The 27,330-nt window shown below is 42.1% G+C and overlaps 1 protein-coding gene across 1 annotated transcript in view; it reads left to right on the forward strand.

Annotated features, from left to right (window-relative positions):
• Positions 1 to 27,330, forward strand: part of LOC134218495 (RING finger protein nhl-1-like) — a 93,414-nt gene that overhangs the window by 51,217 nt on the left and 14,867 nt on the right. The window contains 1 exon segment of the mRNA XM_062697580.1: positions 3,298 to 3,374. Coding sequence (XP_062553564.1) covers positions 3,298 to 3,374 — 77 coding nt within the window.

A 27,330-nucleotide genomic window follows, 5' to 3' on the forward strand; every position in this document is an offset into this window, starting at 1 on the left:
AGGTTCCACTGGAGGGGGAAAATTATATTCCAGCGCTTCATTCAACGTTGAGGTTGAAAATCGAGGGAGGAGGAACAGTAGTAGAGAGTTGGTGGCCTAAAACCAACAACTGATAAATATGGTGGAAGACAACGGAGCAAAGTTGGAGTTTCAGCAACTGTGACGAGAGATGTACTCCTGCTCCACCCGAGGTAGATCCTTCTCCGCAATCGATCTTTGATTCCTGTTGGGAGCAGGATGTTGCTCTTCGGTTGGGGTTTCTGAGTCGCAGAAATGGAGGCGTTTTTGAGCCTGTGGAACTTGTCGTGGAGTGTTGAATAAACTTAATCCAGTCCTAGTAACGGGCATGTAGCCGACTGCTCAACAATCCGCCTTCTGTTGGTCTCGTACTGTTCTTACTATGGGACTATGTTGGTACTTTTGAAGGGTAAGTGTTAGTTAGTGCAACAAATTCACGTTTGGGAAGCCGAGCCTTCGCGTTTTTGACGTGTTTGTCGTTTGTGTTGGTACTATCAAAAGTTGTCTCGTGGCAAGGGGGTAAAAAAACAAACTTGGCTTAGTGACGCTTTACGTTTTTCATTTACTTACAGCACACCGCTCCGGTTTTAACCGAGAGGTGGCCGACTCATCGCCGTCTTTGAAGCGATGCCTTGAGAAGAACCACTGTCGTAGTTGTTTTACTCGCTTTGGCTCTACGACTTCGTTGTTTTTGCATGTTTATTGATTCGTCTGTTCCTTCTTTGGGCTTCACTATATTTCACAATTTGCTGATGATGTGGTCTTTGATATTTAAGTTGACTTGGAGTGTGTTTATTGTGCCGGTAAGGTCAGCAATTCAGCGGAACAGCTCCTCGATTATGCCACTTTTCTTGACCGTCTCCAGTCGACTTCCATGCTGCTGCAGCTTGACAAGGTTTTCCATGTGTAATTTTTTTTCGTTTGTATTCCTCCTGCAGTCCTTGACGGTCTCCTTAAGGTCGCAGTCTCCTGGTCCTTGCTGGAATTTACCTTATTTGCAAATCAAGACACTTGGCTAGGGCTTGGGCTTGGGCCGGTAGGAAGCTCCAGCTCTCTACTGGCTTGTGTGCATAGAACACCATGGTCGACCCGAATGTGCTGGGCCTCGACCTATTTCGTGTAGATAGGGTACTTCTTTGAAAAGTTCTTTCAAACTCCATGGGTGAGATCTGGGTTTTATAATTTTTCACTGTACTTTTTTCCCAAACAGAGAAAAATAGCTCAAAAATATCAAATTTTGATAAGATAGCAAAATGAGAAATGGACATGATTGATATAAGAGATAAAAGATCAGACGACAATATAAATATATTGAACTAAATATTATTCGGAGATAATTCTACCTAGTTTCCAAGACATAATCTTCCAATTTTCCGAGGGATTTTTTCCACATTTAAGTATGAAGTTCTCAGGAAATTCTTCTGATGTTCTAATTTAAAATCATAACTTTTTCCTTAATTAATTTAAATTCTTCTGGATACCTTTGCAAAGTTTTTTTTTCTAAATAACAAAAAAGAAATTCTTCTGAATTTCCAATGAAACTGTTTTTTATTTCCTATGATAAAATTCTTCTAAATTTCAACAAGGTTTTTTTTCTTATAAATTTTTAAATCTTAAAAGGATATTATTATGAATTTTAACGAAGAACTTATTCTGATTGTCCACTGTCAACTTTATTTATAAGCTCAGCTGCTTGTCTACACGAGTCGCAAATGTGTTTAGAAGCAGCTTGATTAGCTTGCATCATTATGAAATTTTTATTTCTTTTCACAACGATTAGGCAAAATCCGAACACAGGGTCGATGCCTTCAATAGCATTTCCCTAAACCATCTGCCACTCCTCGTCATACCACATAATGTCTTCAACCAAATTCCACTTTCCTGAGGAATTCACAATCTTTAATTTCCACCATGGCGTTCTAATGGACAACGAACCTGCTCTCCGTTCTATCACTTCAAGGATGGAATTTGGATAATTTGCCATTTTGATTACGTGATCTCGTCGTCTTGCTGCAGATAGAAACAGATTTTCTATCTTCAAGTCGCAAATCGAGAATGAAGCTAATGGATACCCTCCTTTCGAAAAAAAAGAATGGCGAAAACGTTTCTCCATTGTCTTCCCGTTTCCTTCCATCTATAGGACACAGCAAACCGTTCTACATCCGGTCAAGCTGTTGACAGTCACCACACCAGCTGACTCGGAAAACTAACATTAATAGGGTCAGGTGGGGAGAGATGAGTCGCTGGTCTTTTTTTGTCAGACGGGTTAAGAACGCCTTTATGATTTGGTTCAAAATCTATGCATCTGTTTTGAAATTAATTTCAAGTGGCGAAATTTATGTCACTTGTCATAAGACGAATTTTTACAATCCCATTGAATTCCACCACTTAATTGTATCTTGACAGATACGTATTTCGACCTCAACAGTAAGGCCGTTTTCAGTGTCTCGTACTTGACTCGACTTATTCGAGTCAAGTACGAGACACTGAAGACGGCCTTACTGTTGAGGTCGAAATACGTATCTGTCAAGATACAATTAAGTGGTGGAATTCAATGGGATTGTACAAACTTATTTATGAAAACATTCCACTAAAAAGCTCAAAATAATTTTCTTATCGAAATTTATGTCATTTATTCCTTTACTTCGATTCAAATTAACTCATCACTGCTCTTGACCCACTTGAACGAAGAAGTTATCAAGTGAAATATTCGGAAAAGTATTCCCCGAGCGACTCACCTTACTACATTTTCCCCTACACCCAAAAAAGTCAAATGCTTCTTTGCTTTGCGTTAACCAAATAACTGAACGGCACATATCTAAACATGTGGGCGGTTTGTGGACCCTTTTCATCGAGTAATACATTCAGCGATTCGATTCCACGATTATAGGGGCTGAAACGTGAAACGCGCTCATCCTGGGTGGGCTTGTCCCTGTGTCCAGTCCACTCAACACAACCGGGTCGGGGAGTTGGCGAAAAGAGCCAGCCACACAGAAATTGATAGACACGTGTCCCCCAACAGCGGAATGTCATGCGAACCCGGAAGGGTGCCGGAACGATGATTGATTGGCATCGGTGGACGAACACTTGTTCGTGGGATACGACCGACTTGTTTGAACGATTCCGAACGAGATTGGGGTTTTGGAATGATTTTGTGAAGCGTTGGTATTGGGGGCTGAATAAAATTAGGTTTTGCTTATAAATAAAATTTATCGACGGTCTAAATGTATCGGAATAAGGTCAATAATAATAAAATTATATTTTGTGTGTTTCTTTCAGATTTTCGACGTCAACGGTCGTGTTCTAACAACATTCGGTAGCGAAGGCTCGGATGAAGGGCAGTTCAAATTTCCAAGGTGAGTGAACAGTTGTAATCGTTATGATCGAAGATACTTCAACTAATTTTGATTCAATCGATCTTGAATAAGGATTCTTGTTTTTTTAAATGAAATCTGAGTGATTTATTATTTTAGAGCGTCTTAGAAATGCTACAAGGTTAAAAGACTATTATTCTTACATTTACTTCCACCATTCAAATGGAAGAATAATAGTCTTTTAACCTTTTGAAATTTTAGTGATTCTAAAGGAAATATCATCAGCCAGTCTGGGCTTTCAAAACGATATGCTAATCAAGGCACATTTTTGAGCTGGAAATCAACCGCTCTAATTAAGCTTTGACTGAAATGAGAATATTTAACGATTTTCACTGGCTTTAATATGTGTATGCATCAGTATTATTTGGTTTACGAATGTTTATGATTACACTATAAGTGATATAGTGATGAGTCTTTTCTCTAGATATAATTAGCCAAATAATGCTCCCAAACAGTGTTTTGCTTCATGCGAAAATGTTTTTTTAAATGCGAAAAAACGATTGAGAAAACAACCTTTGCTGACGCGGAAGTTCAAATGATTGTCACTTCAATATTAGCTATGACCACGATGAAATTTCAATCAATTTGATGTCCAACATTAAGTGAATGCAACAGAAGTTCAATCGAATAGCTGTCAAATCAAAATCGAGCTGTGACTTCCATTCGATAGCTCAATTGACGAACGATAATCAATCGTTCATCCGAGAATAGCACTCGAATGATTGTTGAATACCTAACAAAAGAAGAGAAAAAAATTTGAAGACGATTCATAAATTCAGCTTGTTTTTTCACATCAAATGGAAATTGAAGTATTATGAACAACTTTAAAATGAGCTTTAAGTAGAATGTCTGAAAAAAGGAATTGCTATGAATTTGAAGCGGCAACAAATACAAGAGTCATACACATTTTAAGACTTAGATTAATATAAGGAAGTATGAGTCTGTCATGAGATATATCCAGAACAAATTGATTGACTTCCCTTTAGGAAGAATTTCCATCCTGTCACTCAATTGAATGAATATAGAACAAGAGCCAGTTTTATTCAATAAAAAATAATTTAATAATTTGTTCCACTTCAATCCCCACGATTTCCCCAGCGTAGTACACTAAAGGAATTCAAGAAGCACAGAAGACCCACTTTTATTTGCCTTTCCATCATTCCGTGGAGCATTTCATCTCTAGGTTGTCTCTATCATGGTCGCCGCCGCCATACTTTCTTTCCGTATTTTTTTTTTCTCTCTGGTACCATCCATACCCATCATGAGGTGATGATGGCTGACTTGTGCAACCGACGACGATGAAGACATTGGCGACGTTCTCGTTCTGCAATGAGTTGACGACCTTGGGGGTGCCAGCGGCAGCCAAATTGGGCAAAAAAGGGGAAAAGATTGTTTGTCAAAGTTGATTTCGCGGGCGGAAATTGAATAAAGAGCGGAAGGAAGATAAATACACTTTTTCCCCCGGACACCCGAACTTTTGTCAATGGGTGCAAACTGCGAATGTGACGTTAGAGAAGCGGGGAGTCTGTTCCCGTGATAAATACAACCGAAGGAGGTCAGCAATTTCCGGTGCTTTTTTCTGACGCTCCCAGTTTGGGTCCTCTTCGGTGCGGATGGGAGCGGTGGATCAAAGGTGGATCACTCGCACACAGAACGAGTTCGTAGAGAAATGGAACCGATTCGGGAAACGGGAAGTATTATAAATTTAATTATAATTTCGAGATCGGTGATCTACGAGTCACCCCCCGGGGGAGTTAAATTAATGTCAGGTTTTATTTCATTCGAAATACGGACTGATGGGAGTAGTAATTTAATAATTCCGACCGGAGTAAGTCTGACGAAAACTCTCCCCCAATCACACTGCATTTATGTCGTTCGGTTCAATTATGATAAATCCAGCAGACAGCTTGGAGTGCTTCTGCCAGGATAATAACGGCTTATCCTCAATTTAGTCTAAGCCTTACGAGCTTTTGGTCTTTTGGAATGGCTGCTGAGAACGATTACTGGCTACGCAGCCTTGGGATTCTGTTGAAATTTAGTGTGCGATTTGAAAAAGGGTTCTATCACTGGAAGAGAAAGATTGAGAAGCATTATGCATACAAAAATACAGATCTCTCAGATAAGATGATGAAAAAATGCACTTAATTGACAATATCATAATTAGTGATGTAAGATAATAGTGGAGACATTGAAGATAGTTATTCCGACCAAAGCAGTAGTGGCCTGAGTCGTTCGTAAAATATTTCCATATTTCACTTTGTTCATAACTGCATGTCGCCAACCACGTAGTCCAAGCAAATCATTTCGCACCTGATCTATGCACTGCTTGCTGTAAGTCGCAGCTTGTCATGTGCGAGAATAGTTGATTTTGAATTTATTATCATGTTTTTGTAAAATAGGGAATTACTTACTTGATGGGCTACAGCTCTTCGATGAACCTACGCCGAATGGAGCATCCTTCTCCACTGGACTCGATCCTGGGCCAATCGCTTCAAGTCGCCCTGAACATTGAGCGCCCCCAGGTCCTCTTCAACTTCAAAATTAGGAATTAGATTCGTCTGATATCTACTTTCAGCTTAGTGGAAGAAAACAAAGTTCAAGTGATGTGAAATTGTTATTCCACGCGATAGATATTTAGTACTGAAGTTCAATGAGCATACTTAAAGCCTGTCCACGTTAAATTTCGGACACCCATCATACAATGCGATTTTTTAAAATTTTCACAAACCACCGAGAAGATCAATTTACATGACAGATGAATCTCTCCGCTTTACGTGATGCTTTCAGCATGTTTTCATTCTCGTCCAAATTGATAAAATGGCTAAAAATCAATTAGACATTGTATCAGTGTCCGAAATTTAACGTGGACAGGCTTTATTTGAGTAATTTATTCCCGATTTAGTGGAAATATGGGCGGTTGTGTAAAAAAAACATCCTTTTTATTTTTACAGATACGCATTCCGACCTCAACTGTGAGGCTGTCTCCAGTGTCTCGTGCTTGACTCGAGTTGCAACAAGTCGAGTCAAGTACGAAACACTGAAGACGGCCTCACAGTTGATGTCGAAATACGCATTTGTAAAGAAAACAAAACGTAGTGGAATTAAATGGAAAGTACTAAGCTCGTCTATGACAGTTGAAGACATTCCACTAAAAGAGCTTAAATAATTTTTCTGAGAAAAATATGGGTCAATATAAAATTTTGTTGAATTGCTGTGGAAAAATTGAGTTATTTGTTCCTTGGACACCAAGAGTGATCGCCGTTTGACAATATTGGCATAAATAGGCGGAGCTTATCGTAAAAACCCTGATTAATCCACCTAGCGGTGATGGTGCCTTTCTCGTGCATTAATAAAATAGTATTTTGGCCATTACTCTTGAGCCCATAGTCCGATCTGGCCAGTTTTCAATAGAAAACAATGGGAGAGTATTCTACGTCGAATGCAACTTGTTGCGAATAAATCGGTTGAGGATAAGTGCCTGAAAAATGAGTGACATGTTTTTACTAAATTTTTCTATAAAAAGTTGGTATTTTGGCCATAACTTCCGAGCCCATAGTCCGATCTGACCAATTTCCAATAGGAAACAATGGTAGAGTATCCTGCGTCGAATGCAACTTGTTGCGAGTAAATCGGTTGAGGATAAGTACCTTGAAAATGAGTGACATTTTTTTTGGGCGGGTGCGCACAGACACACACACATACACACACACACACACACACACACACACACACGGGGGCAGCAGGGACTTTGTCCAAGGGCTTGACGACCCCTCCCCATGGCCACTGCGAGTTAGGGGGCCTGTCTAGAACGTGGTGGGGTTTGACAGTGGGCTCTGTTGAACCTCTATAAAAAGCTGCATGTGTTTGCAAGCAGGCCCTATCACAGCGACCGTGCGCCGCTCAAAGCACACAAGCCCAACAGGTGTGCCAACCGGCACATCAGGATTGATGCCAGTAAGATCCTGATTATGGTATACTGGTCACGGCAAACGACATTGGACGATTCTCGGTTTTTGGATAGGATTAGGCGTATGGGCTGACAGTCGAGCTATTCTGTTTCCTGAGTAAAAAAGAGTGACATCTTTTTGAAATGGCAAGCAGGCTAATGGTTCGTCTGCCTCCGTCCCGGTAAACAACCTGGCAGGCCTCCGGTAACGCTCAACACTTGTCACCTATACCGGTGGGTAGTAGTTTCAGATGCACCATTCCTGATTTTCGCCGATCCGGCTCTGAACACGGTGTTATAAGGCACCGGAGTCAACCCTTGCATGGAACTCACTGTTTACAAAGGCACCCATGGGATCACAAGAGGCGACTATCTACAACAGGAAGAGATAACGGCCCGGAGGGGGGACCCTTTTACATGGAAACAAATTCTACAATCAACGAAGGAGCAGGCGGTGCGAATATTTTCGCAAAGAGGGAGGCTGCAGCGATCTCCAGTGATGGCGCAGGCAGCAGTAGCAAGTACCAGCAGTATGGCCAAGGCTGCTGAGAACCAGGCAGGCCAACAGGAGCTAGGATCCGGAAATAGGGTGTCCACCCCAAAATCGGAAAGTAGTGCTATTCAGGAGGATCTACAATTTGGGAGGTCCAACCTGATGGAGGTGCGGAAGCTGAGTCAACGAGCTCTATGACTTCGTGAAGGACAAGCACAATGTTCACACGAAGATCAAGCTTCTAGTGACGAGCATCAAGTCCGCCGTTAAATCTGCTGAGCACGAACAGAACGCGCTCAAAAAGAAGAGCGGAAGCAGCTGAAAAAGCACTGAAAGATGCAGCGGAGCAACCACAACAGTCGAGGCACTGCAAACACCAATGAGCTCCCGAAATACTCGCACGGAGAAGCGAAGCAGGGACTCTCCAGGAGAGCAGGAAATCCTGAAGAAGCAGCGGAACGTGCAAGATAGTGCTAGCGTACTGAAGGAAAGGCGTCAAGAACGGTGATTGGCAAACCGTGGAAAGCCAGTGGGAGAAGAGAAAAAAGCAGGAGGAGAACGTGGAAAAGACGAAGGAGCAGAAGAAGAATGAAAAACATCGCTCTTCTCGTGGAGCGGGTCAAGGGGACGCCTTGATAGTCGCAGTGAGCGACAAGACGACATACGCAGCGATATTACGGAAGGTGAGAGAAGACCCGGTGCTCAAGGACTTGGGTGAAAAGTGGTGAGGACTAGGCGTACTCAGAAGGGGAATTGCTGTTCGAGCTGAAGAAGGATCCCACGGTCAAGAGCTCCGGCCTTCCGGGAGCTCATTGCCAATTCCTTAGGTAGTGAAGAGAAACGTAAGGGCTTTAACGCAGGAGGCCGTGGTCGAATGCAGAGACCTGGACGAGATCACCACGATAGACGAACTGAGGGATGCACTGATCTCCACAATGCATGCTGGGCGAAGTTCAGATGACCATTCGGTTGAGGAAAGCGTACGGTGGTACACAAATAGCAGCGATACGACTACCGGTAGATGCCGCCAACAAAATGGTGGAGGTGGCCAAGGTGAAGGTTGGATGGTCTATGTGTCCGTTGAGACTCACCCTCGAATCACCAAACAGATGGAGCGATGCTTCAAAATGTATGGCATTTGGACACCAGGCGCGAAACTGCAGTGGCCCAGACAGATCCGGTCTTTGTAGGAAATGTGGTGGAGAAGGAGACGTTGCTAGGGACTGCACAGAAGCAACCAAGATGCCTGCTCTGCAAACCCGGAGGATGGAAACGACCACATGACGGGTGGCTTTCAATGCCCTGCCTACAAGAAGGCGATGGCGGGCCGAGATTAATGGAGATCATCCAGTTGAATCTCAACCATTGCGACACCGCACAGCAGCTGTTGTGGCAGTCGACAACAGAAGCAATGTGCGACGTGGCAATTATTGCTGAGCCGTACCAGATTCCTTCTGACAACGGCAACTGGGTGGCGGATGCTACGGGGATTGCGATCATCCAAGTGATGGGCAGATTACCTATCCAAGAGGTGGTAGACAGTTCAAGCGAGGATTTCGTAATCGCCTAAATTAACGGGATATTTTGTGTGTAGCTGTTACGCATCCCCAAAGGTGGACTTTGGAGCAGTATAACCGATGCTGGACTCACTCACGGAGAAACTGATCGGCCGAAATCCAGTGATCATCGGAGGCGATTTCAATGCTTGGGCAGTGGATTGGGGAAGCAGACTGACTAACGCCAGAGGTTACAGTTTGCTGGAGGCGCTGGCTAAGCTGGAAATAAGATTGTGCAACGAAGGTACCGTTAGTACATTCCGCAGAGATGGCAGGGGAGTCCATCATCGATGTCACGTTCTGCAGTCCGTCGATGGCGAGGAACATGAACTGGAGAGTTTGTGAAGAATATACCCATAGCGATCACCATGCGAGTCCGATATAGTGTTGGAATGCGAACGCCGACGGTACGACGGGAGATAAGGTCTAGTTGGCGAAGATGGAAGACGAAGGACTTCGATAAGGATCTTTATATCGAAGCACTTCGAGCGCACAGCGACGCTGCAAACCTTGACGCAGACCAGCTGACGGAAACGCTAGCGAGGGCTTGCGATGCGGCGATGCCGAGGAAATTAGAGCCAACGAACAGCCAGCGGCCAAGTTACTGGTGGAACGAAAATCTTACCAACCTTCGCGCTGGATGTCTCAGAGCTAGAAGACACTATCAGAGGGCAAGGTCTGAAATGGTCAGAGAGGAGCGAAAGATAGTTTTCCGTGAAGCTAGAGCGGCATTCAAACGGGCGATCCAAATCAGCAAGTCTAACTGCTTCAAGGAGTTGTGCCAGGAAGCTGACGCTGATCCTTGGGGTAACGCTTATCGAGTTGTGACAAAGAAGATCAGGGGTCCAGCGACGCCAGCCGAAATGTGTCCAGACAAGCTGAAGATCATCGTGGACGGTTTTTTTTCCCGCAGCATGGTTCTACGACGTGGCCGCGTACGCCGTACGCAGATGAAGACCGAGTAACCGCTGCAGGTATGCAAGTCACCAATGACGAGCTATTATCAGTGGCGAAAAGGTTTGAAGTTGAAAAAAGCTCCGGGTCCGGATGGAATTCCAAATGTGGCTCTAAAATCCGCGATTTTGGCGTTCCCGGATCTGTTCAGGATGGTGCTGCAGAAGTGTTTAGTAGACGGTAATTTTCCGGACACGTGGGAGATCAAGAAACTGGTGCTGCTGCCCGAAACCAGGAAAACCGCCGGGAATCCAGCATCGTATAGGCCCATATGTCTATACACTGGGGAAGCTTCTGGAAAGGGTTATCCTTAATAGGCTTACACAGTTCACGGAGGGTGAGACTGGCTTATCGGAAAAACAGTTCGGATTCCGCAAAAGGCAGATCGACTGTGGATGCAATCAGGACAGTCATTGAAGATGCAGAGAGGGCGTCCAAGAAGAAGAGGAGCGGCAATCGGTTCTGCGCGGTAGTGACGATTGACGTCAAAAACGCGTTCAATAGTGCCAGCTGGGAGGCCATCGCCCGCAGCGCTGCATGGAATACGAATCCCCGACTTCCTATGTAAGATCGCTTAGGAGCTACTTCCTGAACCGGATTCTGGTTTACGACACGAACTCGGAGCAGAAATCGATCAGGGTTACGGCGGGCGTTCCACAAGGGTCCATACCAGGCCCGACGTTATGGAATGTGATGTACAACAGGGTGCTGAAGATGAAGTTGCCCAAAGGTGTAAAGATTTACAGATTCGCGGATGATGCCATCCTAACGATAACCGGTGAGTCACTGGAGGAGGTGGAAATGCTGGTGGTGGAAGCGACCGACGCAGTAGAAACCTGGATGAATGGAGTCAAGCTGCAGCTGACTCACCACAAAACAAGTGATGCTGGTCAGCAACTGCAAGGGTAATCCAGCGGATGCAGATTACCATCAGAGGGCACGACATCCCGTCGGTGCGGACTCTGAGACATCTAGGTGTGATGATTGATGACCGGTTGAACTTCAACACCCACGTGGACTATTCCTGTGAAAAGGCGGCTCAAATGATCAGTGCGTTAGCAAGGATCATGCCGAACGTCGGCGGTCCGAAAGGCAGCAGTAGGCGTCTTCTTGCGTCAGTATCATCCTCGATACTAAGGTACGGAGCCTGGGGAGCTGCGCTCAAGACGAAACGTAACCGGAGGAAGCTGAATAGCGTGTTTCGTCTAATGGCCATTCGAATGGCGAATGCGTACCGAACTATTTCGTCGGAGGCAGTTTGCGTTATCGCAGGGATGATTCCTATCTGCAGGACCTTAGCAGAGGATATTGAGTGCTACCAATGGAGGGATACCAGAAATGTGAGGAAGGCGGTGAGATTGGACTCTATGGTGAAGTGGCAGCAGGAGTGGGACAATGCGGATAATGGAAGGTGGATCCATCGGCTCCTCCCCTATGTGTCGACGTGAGTGAACAGGGAGCATGGTGAGATGAACTTTTACTTTACACAGTTCCTATCCGGACACGGTTGTTTCCGCCAATATTTGCACCGTTGTGGCCATGCGTTATCGCCATTCTGCCCGGCGTTTATCAACATAGAGGAGACTCCAGAGCACGTGATATTCGACTGCCCGAGGTTTGCGGAGGCACGTACAAGAATGCCTGCCATAAGGGCGGACGACATTGCAGAGCGAATGTGTCGCGATGAAGGTACGTGGAATGCGGTAACCAGAGTCGTGACACAAATAATGTCAGAGCTGCAGCGTCGATGGAGAAGGGACCAGCAAGTAAGCGTCGGTTTGGAGCAAAATCCAGCACAGTGAGCAGTGTTGGGTCTCGAGTCGTCGGGGCGCCAGGGGAACCGGAAGTCTTCTGCCAACCGGAATCGTCGGACCGACCTCGGCACTCGAACCGTCAACCTGCTGAAGAAAGAAGAAAGAAGAAGGAAGTGCTTCGGGTATGTAGGGCACCGCCAGTGCGGACGTCATCCACCACCGGAACTGTCGGACCACCTCTGCAACCCGAAGACGAAGTCGGCGCAATGCGCGAAAGCGTCCCCTGCGATAGCCGCCGGTAGTCGGGCACCATCAGTGCGGAAGTTTCCTTCACCGGAACTGGTGGACCACCCTCGACGCCGGGGGGAGTCAGGAGGATTCGAGATAGGAAGTTTGTGGCACAACCGCCGAGGATCGAGACGTAGCAGTGGATCTCAGCAAGCCAGTCGGCGAACAAGCCTAAGCTTAGGGGCCGGAATTTTAGAAGAAGTGCATGAGCACAGCCCCCGAAGTAGTCGCAGCATCCAGTGGTCCCGGGGATCGAGGCGGGGAGGATAGGGGACCCGGTTTATCCGGGGGGCACATTTTTAGCGGGTCGGGGGGGGCCCATCCCTGTTCGCCTTCGAGCATAGTGGGGATGCTCGGGGTGTCTGTCGCGCAGATTTTTGATGGCCTTTAACCCTTGAAAAAAAAAAAAAAAAAAAAAAACACACACACACACACACACACACACACACACACACACATACACACACACACACACACACAGAGACATCACCTCAATTCGTCGAGCTGAGTCGATCGGTCACAGTAACGGTCTAACGATTGAGGAAGGGCCATTTGGCCGGAAGCCATTCTGGTCATATGGCCGATAGCCACTAGACCGAAGGATCTTCTTCTTCTTCTTATTGGCATTACATCCCCACACTGGGACAGAGCCGCCTCGCAGCTTAGTGTTCATTAAGCACTTCCACAGTAATTAACTGCGAGGTTTCTAAGCCAGGTTACCATTTTTGCATTCGTATATCATGAGGCTAACACGATGATACTTTTATGCCCAAGGAAGTCGAGACAATTTCCAATCCGAAAATTAGCTAGACCGGCACCGGGAATCGAACCCGCCACTCTCAGCATGGTCTTGCTTTGTAGCCGCGCGTCTTACCGCACGGCTAAGGAGGGCCCTCAGATGGTTGAATAGATTCTACTAAAAAGAAAAAAAGTAGAAGTATCCGAGAAAAAAGTATCCGAGACACGACCGCCAATTGGACGTAGGATTACGTGAAGTGTAAAAGATTCTATTTTGAAATTCTGAAAATGTTCCCTGGCGTTGATATTGCAGTATTGCGGACTGTGCCCTTGTTATCTTGGTAGTGCCCATGCATTTAAAGGTATTGTTTAATCTTTCTGATACCCGCAGCCGCATGATTTTCATGGCCATATACAAAATATGCTCCGGTCTCGCGCCCCGTCGATCCCGCACCTCGCTAGTAGCCATCATGAACGCTGTCACATGGACTTCACGGTTGAAGCATCTCGGATGTCCAAGATAAATATTGTCTATCCAGAACAAAGTTAGAAGGCTTTTTATACCGAAGTTGGATTTTTCTCCAGATACAGGCAACTTTCCCATTCGCCTAAAGATGCGTTAGACATGCGAATACTGCCCTACGGTCCGCCCGTAGAGCGGTGTAGTAACCAGATAGTCCAGCCATGCTTTAACGGTACCTTTCTTCACGTAACCGGACAAGTAACTTGATTTGTAATATGAAGTGTTTCTTGATGTACACGTTGATAGCATAGTCGTCATCCAGTTGGCGAGGAAGTTCGCCTACCATCTGGGCCACGTCGACTGGAATGTTGATAATTTGGCCGATAATTGCCAAACTACCTGTTGCATGTTAATGAAAATAGATTAGGAAAATCATATATTTATTTGATGTAATAAATTTTTAAGTAAAATAACTTTTCCACAAACCTGCAGTATGCCGCAAACGACAAAACTGCATGAAATTGATCCCGTGTCTTGATCCAGTCTTATGGTGAGTGAGTCCAGCGGAGGCAAATTGGACGGAAACTTGAGATATCTAAAGCCATTTGATTGCGACAATGTGGGAATTGATCCGTGGGTCAGACTTGTTGGACACGTAGCACACGCCGGAAATCCTTCCACCGTTTCTAAATAATTTGTCGTAAGTAACACGGTAGCATTTGAGTTGGAGATTGGTTTCAAATCATTTATGAACCAGATTCCAGCACACACATCACATGCGCAACCATTTGGAAGAGCGACAGTAGACACGTTTTCTTCAACGTCACCACGCTCATCATCGACATCTGCTCTTGCGGACTGCATCACAACATTTTCACCGGCGTCGAAATCTTCATGATCAGAGTTAACAACTGTATCAGCATGGATTAAGTTGAATTCTACTCGAAGAAATTGTAACACGGGAACATTAATCCTTATTGACAGACAGATATACATAATTGACAGATGCATTCGCATTTAAAAGGACTGCACCAAGTACAATAAGACATGTAAAAACATAAAAGATTAAATGAAAACTTATGGCCAAGCGTACTATAAACAACAATAGCATAATAGTATAAAATTCAAGTAGCATGTGTATTAGGGTGGCTCAAATTAGTATGGGAAAAACTTTTTTCAACTTTTTTGATGGGCCGCCCTCTTATTCGGTTCTATTAGATGCCCTGATGCTCTGGACAAAATTTCAGCCAAATCGGTCAACGTTTGGGCGGTTCTACACTAGTTGGAAATTTATATGCAAAAATGTATGCAGAAACATCCAAAAACAGTGAATTGCAGTTGGACGGCACAAATTACGATGAAGAACTATGATAATCATTCAGATCTTGAAGAATTTAATACAGAATGTTATGCAGAAAACCGCGAGAACATTAGAGTTTGCCCGGCTAAGTTATTAGCATTTCTCTGGAGTGGGGTTTGAGCAAATTTCGTTTCTTTTACCTTTGAAAAGAAATAAATTCACCCCTACAACACTCCAGTAAAATGCTAATATCTTTGCCTAATAAATTCTAATCTTCTCGCGGTTTTCAGCATAACATTCTGTATTTAATTCTGCAAGAACTGAATGAGTATCATGATTCTTGATCGTAAATTGTGCCGTCCAACTGGAAATCACTGTTTTTGGATGTTTCTGCATACATTTTTGCATATAAACTTCCATCGAGTTTAGCACCGCCCAAACTTTGACCGATTTGGCTGAAAATTGTCCAGAGCATCAGGGCATCAAATAGAACCGAACAAGCGGGCGGCCCATCAAAAAATTTGAAAAAGTGTTTTTTGAGCCACCCTAATATTTATACAAAACACACTATCTCAGTCTCAGCTCAAACTTCTCCAATGTAATATGATGGTTATGATAAGAACCAATTTGTTTTCCACAATACGCCTATCCAATCACAAGCAGCAACACAGCTTATGATTTGTACTTTGAAAAATATTTGTCTCGGCTTAATTTTCTCTCGTGTGAAATTATGATTCTGAAAAGAACCCATTTGTTTTCAGTAATGCACCTTCCCAATCACAAGCAGAAACAAACAAAACCGAAGCAGAATCTAGAGAAAATGTCATTTCATTGCCACTGATCCCAATGTCAGCTACTCGATAAGTTACCGCTAAAACGCGATAGACACCATCCATGCGAGTCAATTTTTGCAGCATCCCCCTCCAAAGTGCGCTTGCGCTGCTTCCGACGCCAAGCGATAATAATGTGCACTTTGAAGAAGTAAAAGAAGAAGAAGAAGAGTCCCTGGTTATGTACGATAGCACTGACATCGAACAAAAGAAAGGCGGTGCAAGCAAGCCGATGCCAAGCGATTATGATCTGCACTTTGAAGAAGTAAAAGAAGAAGAAGAAGAAGAAGAAGAAGAAGAGGGGGAAGAAGAGGCCCTGGTTATGTACGAAAGCACTGGTATCGAACGAAAGAAAGGCGGAGCAAGCAAGCCGATGCCAATGATACGGCCCCATGCAAACGTATTCTGACCAGCCGAAGTCTGGTTTTCTCGGAAAATCAGCAGGACAATTGCATCGCGGCACCAACTAGACATCACCGGCGGTGGAAAAGCTGCGGAGAAGGCCACAGCAATGATGGTTGCTACGGGCGGAGACAGCAACGATAATTGCTACGAGCGGCGGCAGCAAGGCTCAGAAAAACATCATCAAGGGCGTCTCATTGAAGGCGTCGAGCATTATTAACAGCCTCGTAAACGACATCTTCGTGCGTGTCGAGCTGGCCAAGCCCGCCGTTTCGGATGGTTCCAAAGTCGTCACCAAGTAAGTCAGCTCCTAATGAATGAACGAGGAAGTAGCTTTACTTAAAACGGCCCTTTTCAAGGCCACAGTCTCACTCAAAGAGGAGAGGAATTTTCGTATCGCGCACGCCGGAAATCAAAATTTTGAAAAAAATTTCCACTACTGATGTCACTGTCAGCCAATTTATGATTTGCCGCTGGAACACGATAGACGTCATCCATTCTAATACATTGTTTTGCAACGCCTCCATGCAAGGAGCGCATGAGCTGCTACCGACAAAGAATTTTGTACATTACCAAGTGATTATGATTTGCATTTTTTGCAGATTTTTTTCTCGGCTCAACCTTCTATCGTGTAAAAAGATGATTTTGTTTCCAATGACGCGCCTTTTCAATAATAAACAGCAAGTATACCGGAGTCAACATCTTGGGAAAAACTCATTTGACTGCTAATGCAACTCAATGAGACGTCATCATTGTTTACTTCCGGCACTTTTACTGCTATCTATTCCAACTTTCTACCGTCACCAAGCGGTTATGATGTGCACTTTGAAGAAAATATTTCGACTCTACCTTCTCTTGTGTACAATGGTAGATTTGAGAAGAATCGATTTTGATCCACAATGCGCCTTTCTAATCATTCATACCAAACAAACGATAGTCCGTATCTTGCGTAAAAATTTCTATTTTTCTGCTAAATAGCCACTAGTAAGAAAACATTTTCAGTGGCTCCACTGGTATCCGGGGACCGTAATCGATGCCATTTGTGTAATCAACTCTTTCGTCTCATAAAACTTTGGTCCTGAGAAGAACCGATTTTCTTTCCAAAATGCGCCACTAACAGTAACTAAACGATAGTCCGAAGATTGTTGCTTTTGGCGATGGCCTCTTGATGTTCCACTTTCTGCTGAGACTGCTGCTCATCGTTGTGCCCGCTCTCCGAGAAAATTTAATTGAACTGAGGATTGGAGTCGAGCCCGTAAGTTGCACGATTTTGATGTCTGTGCTTGCGATGCACATACGCGATTGGTTGGTTTACCGATTTTCAGTGCCTAGTAAAATTCAATTTTTCAATAGTTTAGCACCTTGAATGCATTTTTTCGATAGTTGAGCAAAATCTTAAAGAGTTTGTCGATCGATTAACACCAAAATCTTTAAAATCGGTTGATAGGCGGCTGAGTTATTAGCCCATACTTCCTGACCCCTTTTCGTGACGGTCTCAGATTTGAAACTGCAGAATGACCCCCCTATGTTCCGGAAAGACGTAATCCTACGTCAAAAAGAACTTAAAATACTTTTTCTAATCATATTTATTTAATACACCGAGTAATGAACACAAAACTAGAGCAGATATTGCATACTTTCATGCCCTGTCATGGAACAAATATTTTTTGAGATTTTTGTAGCATGCTATTCATGCTTCGCGTTTCTTTAGAAATTGAAAGTGGCCGCACAAAGCAGAAACAATCATTCCGAATAATTGCGTGATCGTTGTACCCACTTCTCAATACAAGCACGCACTAAGTAATTCATTTACCAGCCGCACAAAGCAAAACACATGATTTCGGATGTTCACGCGATCATTCTGCGTCCAGTACAAAACACGAACAAATTTGCTCAGCACTGATTTTTTCACTTTCTAATTAGTTTACTCGCTCGCACAGCAGAACCGGACATTTCGACTTTCCAGGAAGTTGCTTTGTTCGTCTAAATTATCTATGCCCATGCCCATCACCAAGACATCGGGTGCAAGGCTTCTTCTTATGTTGCCTACAGCTGGAGAAGTTTTGTGGCAAGACAAGACAAGGCAAGACACGGTGCTAGCGCTGTTTCATTTGTGATCAGCTCTTGCGTTTCGACTGGCTCATCGGGACCATCTCTTCTTGAAATCATTTGTTTAGAAAAGATAAGCATTTTTGTTTTTCTCAGAAAGAAGGCTCCATATGTATGATACCAAATGGCAGTTTCGAGTCTACTTAATTTGAATGCCCTGCCATGCAAGCCGGAGGCTTATCATTCTTTCGATCAAGTGAATTCGTGGTTGACGTTTGTTCTTAACCACCTAGATCTCAATCCCAAGGCGTATAACAACCCGTGTTGATAGGATGCTTGGTCTGTGAAATGGCCGTTCCCAAAGACTATGGGGTACCACGGAGCCCCAACGGTTAGCTATCCCTTACCGCATTATAAAGCGTTATGGCGTAGTAAATTTTGTTTTTCGTGGTACTTGTAGGAGCAACAATTATGTCGAAATGATTATGTACACCTGTTATAGATCTATTATAGGGCCAGTACAGAGCTTGTTACCTCAGAGATGACATTATAGTTTCACGCACGGCATATTCAAATGCTTATGGTTACTTTCGTGATAATGCGCAAAAATGTTCTTCGTATGAAAAGCTGACAGAAAAAGCGCTGGATGATTGAGTTTAGGTCAGAATCAGGATACTGTGATTTAATTACGACGCAGTTACACGAGTCGCAGTTGACTACCCTTTAGCAATCGAAAAGTTACAAATTGTAGATGGGATCGTCAGTATGTCCGCTGGGCATAAACCAACCACTTCAAGCCTGTTTCAAGTGCTTTGATAACCACCATACAATCTTTGCATGGAAAGGACCAGACTATAAGGCCGTAATGGTCACACTTGTCAAGCTGTTCCGAGGTGCTTTATATGTGGTGATGTGGGTAAAACTGTCCGGTCCTAAGAGCGGCTCAGGCATACAACTTACAAGTAGCAAGCCATATGTTGAAAAGTCGTTTGGCCGAATGGTTGAAAAAAAAAATCCCCCACTTTTATGAATATTCTAAGACCTATTTTCACGCTCCCTCCCTAAGCAGTTATTGTTGTTGTCAGATGTCCTAATTAGTCTACGAAGTCTATACAGTCCAGATCTTCAGATCAACCTTCAGTTATTGATGAATTACGAAGTCATGTGAACCCGTACTGATATAAATTTACATTCCAAATAGTTCTTACTGTTGTCATTAGTTTTAGGTAGTCTATGAATTCCATATAGCTAAGATATTTAGATCAACCTTCGTAACGGAGACTGTTATTGAAGAATTTACAACGTGTATGGCCTCATAATTGTTAAAAGTTTGCGTTCTAAGCTGTTCTTGTTGTCATGGGTCATAGGTTCTAGGTAGTCTACGAATTCCATATGGTCAAGATCTTTAGATGAACCTCCGTAACGGAGCAAATTATTGAAGAACTAACAAGTTGTGACACACCTTCTTGATATATGGTTGTGTCGCGGTTCCATATCATTAAATAAAGCTTGATTCACTTAGTATTTGGCCATTTTTTTTTCAATTACTGTGGCGCCTCTGGTGGCCGTACCGAGATGTAAAATAAATCACATCGTTGCGGAAGGTTTGTTTAATTTATGGTGAAAGTTTCATCAGTATTAATGCTCACGTTCAAAAGTTATCGAAAATGGAACGCGAGAGATGGGAACAAATTTTGCACACTCACGTTGAAAATCCAACATGGTCAGGAGGAATGATTTCAAAGCATCTAAAATTACCGAAATTGACTGTAAAAACTGTCAAACGTTATCGGGAAACAATATTGCTGGATCGCGTAAAACAAAACAACCGTAGAATTTAACATACGACCAGAAACTACAAGTGAAAGTTCGGAACAATTCTGGGATTTTGTGTTGAACTTAATTTTAAAATTAAAAAAACACTTTAATAAAGAATTTAAAAAAAAAAAAAAATCTGGGATTTACTCGCTTGATTTAGCGAAATGATTCACTGCGCCGTACAGCACAGTTCAAATAATCTGTCGGCGTGAAGGTTTCAAGTCGTACACGCTAAAAATGAACTACTCAAAATTGAGTCGAATCCGACTCATTTTCATTAAAAACGGGACAACTCAAAATTTGAGTAAAAGATACTACTTCAATAAAATGATGATTTCTCGGAAGTTAAGCTTGGCCTTCCATCAATTTTTAATACGACAGATGCGAATCAAGTTTATCTATCTATCTAAGTGCATTTTACGACAAACAGACTCCTAGTTTAAGTGCAATCATCATTTTATTGAAGTAGTATCTTTTACTCAAATTTTGAGTTGTCCCGTTTTTAATGAAAATGAGTCGGATTCGACTCAATTTTGAGTAGTTCATTTTTAGCGTGTATGATGTCAGTAAGCGTCCCAACAGGATCCTGAAACAGAACCTGGTTGCCAAACATTGCCCAAGAATGCTGGTAGAGCAAGTCCTAACGAAATACTATTGATGTATTTTGATGGGCGATAAAATAATATTAAAATAGACTTTTAACCTTGCCAAACGGAAGAGTAATGCCCCAGGAAAATTCAAATATGTCTATGCAGGCAAGATTGCCCACAAATTGATGGTATGTCGAAGCATCTGCTGTGGAAAGAAAACTAAAGTTTTCATCACTGGAACGACTATAAATGGGCAAATATACATGGAGGAGTGTCTTCAGAAGCGATTTTTGCCATCCATTCAATCACACGACTGTCCGGTGTTGCTTTGGCCTGACTTAACAAGCTGTCATTACAGACGGGATGCAATGGAATGGTATGAACCGAATAATAATGACGCTATTGATAAAACTATCAACCCACCAAAATGCCCAAATTTTCGTCCCAACGATCCATTTTGGCAATTATCAGAGGGAAACTTAAGAAATGGTGCTAAACAATCAGAAAACTATCTTATATGGATAAGTGGTGTGAAAAAATGGCAAATCAAGTTGACCGTTCTACTGTGCAAAAAATAACGAGTGGTATTGAGAGAAAAGTCCGAGAAGTCATCCGAAATGCCAATGAATAATTTTTCGATATTTTTTCCTTCAAAGTTTACTAAATTTCCTGTATAATAGAACCTGAACCACCTTTTTATGTACTTTTTCGGCAAAGAAATGTCTAATTCCGTGCGGCCAAATACTAAGTGGATAAAGCTTTAAAGCAGTTTATGCCTTGGTAATGCAAAATGCGATAAAATCGAACCGAAAACGAATGAAGTATTCTATTTGATGTATTACAAATGACATGCATCACATTCGGGCTTACTTAGTTACGCGTGAAGAGCTTAAGGTCAGGGTTTTCTTGGATAACCATAAACATATGCTATGAAGGCATTTTATTCTAAGTATCACAAAAGGTATACGATTATGATAGGAGTTCGACTGATCAGGGAAATAATGGTCGAAACGTTGGGATGAAATCAAAATTATCGCTTGATTACTGAGACTGCATAGCCGAAACGTAGCATAACAAAAAAGTATATATTCCTTTTGAAGCAGGCCAATAGATCTCTGGTATTTCTGGTGTAGACTTCAAGTCGTGTAGACCTTACTCTAGGTATTTCTTGGATCCCCATAAACTTATAACATTAATGAATTCTATCCTTTGTATCACAAAACACAGGCCAGAAATTTCGGAGACGAGCCAGCCTTGGGCTGAAAGTCTCCTAAATAACGATAAAAAAAGACAGGCTAGAAATGATTTCAGATAAGCTGGTAGATCTGAGGTACTAACTCTTGGATAACAGGATACTTTAAACTGGCGAAGGTCTGCTTAATTTTTATTCGTATATCAGCATATACCTATAGCTGTTGTTTTTTTTTCAAGTTCGTTCATTTGGTAGGCTCAGGCGTGTATAACACTTTATGAAGCCACGTTTCTTTGTGATATGTACAATCAATACCATCTTATTTTTAATTTAGTAAGAGAGAGATAGAAGCCAACGTACTCGTTGTGACTCGAGGTTCATATAGCTGTTGTTAATTTACTTGAACTACGTCTTATTTATTTGCTAGACTATTAATAATAATTCAAGATTTCTTGGCGCACTGTAAATAGAACTCCCATTTCTTACGCTGGAAATTCGATATAACGATCTCTCTTTTTACGCGCTTATTCATTTTGTGCTTCCCCTATTTTGGGCACAAAAAGAGGTTTTGCAGTAGTAGTGATTAGTAAGAAATGAGGAAGAATAAATGAGCAGAAAGAAGTTACAAGTGAGGGGGAGATATGAAATGATATTTGATCAGATTTGTTCAAATTTGTTCACATTAGATTAGGTATTTTCCACAATAGGGCCGATTTTTTTATTTATTAGATCAGATTGGGTCAGATTAGGTGAGTTTTGCTCAAACTTAACTAGCTTTGTTTATATTTGAATCAGATTTTGTATTTGATAAAATCAGATTTGGTTAGATTTGATCAGATTAGATCAATGTAGCACAGAGCAGATGAGATCAAACAAGATTTAACAAGACAACTTAGAATCTGTTTCAAAATAATGTACTATGCTTCGCTTGAAAACTTTTGCAAATTGTGTTACAAGATTTAATCGCATACAATCAGATTTGATCATATTTGATCAAATTAGCTTAGCTATGATTGACTACACATATCTTTGGTTTGGTCAGTCACTTTTAGTGTGCAAGTTCCAGTGGCATGTTAGTTGATGGCATCGGATATGGATTCACTCTAATGAGGGAGACGATCGTGCCATTTTTTTCTACACAGGGAGATTCACTAATAACGTAACGCAAAAAATCAACATTTTCAACATCTCCTTCCCTTTTATGTCACACTTTTTGTATGATACATCTATTTTATGTATGTATCGCTACATTTTATGCAACCCATCCCCTGCGTTATGTACTTTATGGACGCTCTCACAATGACTTCAACGAAACGACCGATTTGATTGCAGCAACCCATATATGATTAAATTTGGTCGTATATGAGTAACAGTCTCCAGTTAGCCTGGCGTGCAAAGGAGTAGGATTGCCAATCCGGAGATGGCGAGTTCGATTCGGGGAAGGGTCGTTTGGTCGAAAGTCATTTGGCCGAATGCCACTAGGCCGAACAAACAATTAGGCCGAAATCCATCTGGTCGAAAGTCATTTGGCCGAAAGGGCCGTGTTCGCGCACGGGCAGGACTTTTCTTCCTACGTTGTGTTAAATAAAAGACGATTAAAATGTGATGCAATCTAACGCTGGGTAGACACCTTTGCGTGGTGTGTTACGGTGTAAGATCTACCACAGTCATATTGTCAGCTATAGGCAAATCCTGACCCAACGAATACCTTTCCCAATATCCAACTCCGTGGTACTTATGAGGGTGTCGCTGAGTCGGGGGCCTCTCGTTAAGTAAGTACTACATCAACACTTCCTTCCCTTCCCAAGTTACGGTGAAGATGGGTGGGGCCAGGAGTAGTAATCATCATGCTTTTGTGATGTTTATCCTTGATTGAAATCGAAGGACCACACCTACCTTGATTTCTGATAGCAATCTGGATAAGGATTTCAAAAGAAAAACATGAGTATCACTAGTGTCCAATCTACGAAGTACACCGTAACTATGCTATGCTATTAAAATGTGATGCCATCTTGCCATAGCAATAGCTCAGAATATACTAATTTATTTTCTTATCATGTATAGGGACAAGTATAGTACAGACATCTACTTTTGCACAAACAGGCCGTTTGGCCAAACGGATCATTTGGACGAAAGCGTCGTTTGGCCGAAAGGGTTGTTTGGCCGGAAGGGTCATTTGGCCAAAGGTTCATTTGGCCGAAAGGGTCGTTAGGCCGAAAGGGTCATTAGAACGAAAGGTTCATTAGGCCGAAAGGGTCATTTGGCAGAAAGGTTAGTTTGGCCGAAAGGGTCATTAGGCCGAAAGGGCATTTGGCAGAAAGGGCATTTGGCCGAAAAGGTTGTGCGGCCGGATAGGTAATTTAGCCGAATAGCACATTTGACCGAATAGGTCATTTGAAAAATGAGAAATTATGAGTGAGAAGAGAGACGTCTTAATTCTCATTCCGCATGTAAAAAGTAAAAGTAATGTAAAAAGTGAGAAGCGTGAAGTAAGTAGTCAGACGTCTGACTACCCACTTCGCCCAAGTAGCACACGCAACATCTTCCTAAAAGCACCTTGTTTCTATTCAGTTTCATTAAAGGCATTTGGAAAACATCAAAGCAACTAAAAAGTTGCATCAAGATGTCAAAAGGGCTCGAATTGTGATTAATGTTTCATTAAAATTGCAATTTGGAAGAAAATTTGGAAACAAATAACCAAAGAATACTGCACTTCATGTTGCATAAACGAAACAAAATCATCAAGTTGCATATTTTTCACCATGTAACTTCAATGCGTCCTTCAAAACTGAATTGTTTGTTTAAATTAAGTTACAGATATGTTGAGTGTATCTTCATGTTTGATTTAGCATCGTTCAACGTTTTGACAACTCACATTTTTTTCCGGTCATGAAGCAATCAAGTAACAGGGAACTCGAGTACAAAACTTCATAATCGTATGGTTTTTACGGTGAGTCAACATGCAGTCCCTTCGAAGTGTTGGATAGTGCTGTGGTTGAGTGAAGGACTATCAATCGCAAGATCCATAAATCGAATCTAGTTTTATATTTTTATTTTATTTCTTTCCGCTGAAGTATTTTGCAACATTATTGCAATTTCACTGCAATCGAATTATGTTTCCGTAGGCTCCACCTCTTACGCTTTTTAGATTGCAAGAGAGTTATATTTGATGACACATATGCAATGCTTGTTTCTTTCCGAATAGTTGCAAGTTGCAACACTGTGGAATGTTCAGTAGTGAAACAAGTTGTGCTGCTTGGGCGCACTACTCACTACGCGCTTCTCATTTTTTACAGTTAGAACTGTGAAACAAAGAGTGAGAAGTGAGACTACTCACTTCTCACTCCTCATTTCACACTTTTCAGATGGCCTATTCGGCCAACTGACCTGTTCGGCCAAATGACCTATTCTGCCAAATGACCTTTTCGGCCAAATGACCCTTTCGGCCGAACGACCCTTTTGGCCAAAAGACCCTTGCGGCTAAATGACCCTTCCGGCCGAATGACCCTTTCGGCCAAACGACCTTTTCGGCCTATTGACGCTTTCGGCCAAATGACCCTTTCGGCCAAACGACCCTTTCGGCCAGATGAATTTCGGCCAAATTGTTTGTTCGGCCTAGTGGCATTCGAGCAAATGGTATAAACAAACAAGGTATAAGCCAAACAACGTTCGGCCCTTCCTCGTATTTGCCTTACAAGATACATACTCATGTAATGGTGGGCATAGAAAGCTTTCAATTAATAACTATGGAAATGCTAATAGTACACTAAGATCTGCAAACTCTCGATAAGTTCAGATAAGATTCTATCGAATTTTGTCATATTTAGTTAGATTTGGTTAGATTTGAAGAGTTTTTATTAGATTTGAACCCATCTGATCAGAGTAGCTTAGATTCTATCAGATAAAACTGGATTTGTTCAAACTAGATTAGATTAGGATAGTGTTCACGTACGTAAAACGTTTCAGTTTAATCCAACCCGATAAGGCCCACGAGGTAATCTGATTTGTCCAGATTTAATTGGATTCAATAAAATTTTATAATATTTCAACAAATATTTTGAAACAAATTAGATCAAATTAGATCAGATTTTTGATCATAATTGAAAGGATTGATCGGATTCAATTGGATCAGATTTGTTCAGATAACAGATTTGATAGATCAGGCCCGATAAAACCATAACATTTGATCAGTTTTCATCGGATTACAGACGATTTTTTTTTTTCAAATTTAGTTATATTTATTCATATTTGACAAAATTTGATAAGATTATATCAGATTTTAGAAGAATAGATCATTTTTGACCACTTCATCCCAGATTTCAATAGATTAGGTCAGATACTTTTTCTTCTTCTTCCTAATGGCATATTACATCTCTCAAGCGGTATCTAAACCAAGTTACAATTTTTGTATTCGTTTCTCATGAGACTCACACGATGATAGTATTATGCCCAGCGAAGTCGAGGAAATTTCCAACCTGAAAATTTCGTAAACCGGACTGGTTATTGAACCCTTTGTAGCCGCGTATCTTACCGCACGGCTAAGGAAGGCCCCGATTAGATACAATCAGATCAAACCACATTTGTTTAGATTACGTATAAGATTTAACCAGATTGTATCAAATTGAGTCTAATTGGGACAGATTTGATCACATTTGGTTAGATTTTAACAGATTCGATAATTTTGGATCAGACAAGACAAACAACAGTTTTGCTTAGATTGTTTGTTCGTATTACATGATTTGCGAGCTGATTTAAATAGAAGGAGATTAGATCAGATAAAATTAGATTACTTAGGATCCGTACACTAATTGTGTGAGGTATTTTCTGGGTTGTTGAAGTATGATTTTTTTATAGGTTTAATTAACCCGTTTTACATAAGTCTCACGTGTACGGCTCCTTATAGCTAGAGTAAGGCGAGAAATCAGAAATCACGAAGAATTCAAGACTTTCCGCAAAAGCATCCTGCTCAAATTTTTTTTCTCCTTATTACTTCAAAGTAATTCAAAACTGCTCACAATTACAAAAAAATCTATACAAACAACCGCTGCGCTGCCCCAACGATCAACTTTTGACTTTTCGATTTTCCATCTATTGAAGAAGTTTCCGCTCTTGGAGCACCCGGAACTGATCTAATGGTACCGAACGAGCCATCTTGTGCCTATGCGCGTGATGTAAACTTCGACTAAAACAAGTATTTCGAGAGGAAGCAATGGATGAAAGTTCCCGCTGGCCGCCAGTTGCAATTGCCATTTTGCGATAATTTGGGCAAGATTCTCGAAGAAAGTTTATACATCAGCTTCGGCCTCGTTCCTTGTACAGCTTTTCCGCAGGAAGAAGTTGAGGTTTGTAATTAAATGTTGAAATAGTGAATCTTATTTTCCTGGAAACATCTGTTTGTTTTGCTGGTTGCAGATTCGTCATAAGTCCTAATCGAAAAAGTTCTACAAGCATTGGAAAAGCTTTTTCCCTTTTAGAGATTTCTATCTGATTTCCTTCTTCGATATGTTAAGATATCACGACTTTTTCTGTCAGCATGAAGGATTACACTTTAAAAGATGATTCTAG

The sequence above is a fragment of the Armigeres subalbatus genome, chromosome 2 (genome assembly GCF_024139115.2).
Source record: "Armigeres subalbatus isolate Guangzhou_Male chromosome 2, GZ_Asu_2, whole genome shotgun sequence".
NCBI classification, from domain to species: domain Eukaryota; kingdom Metazoa; phylum Arthropoda; class Insecta; order Diptera; family Culicidae; genus Armigeres; species Armigeres subalbatus.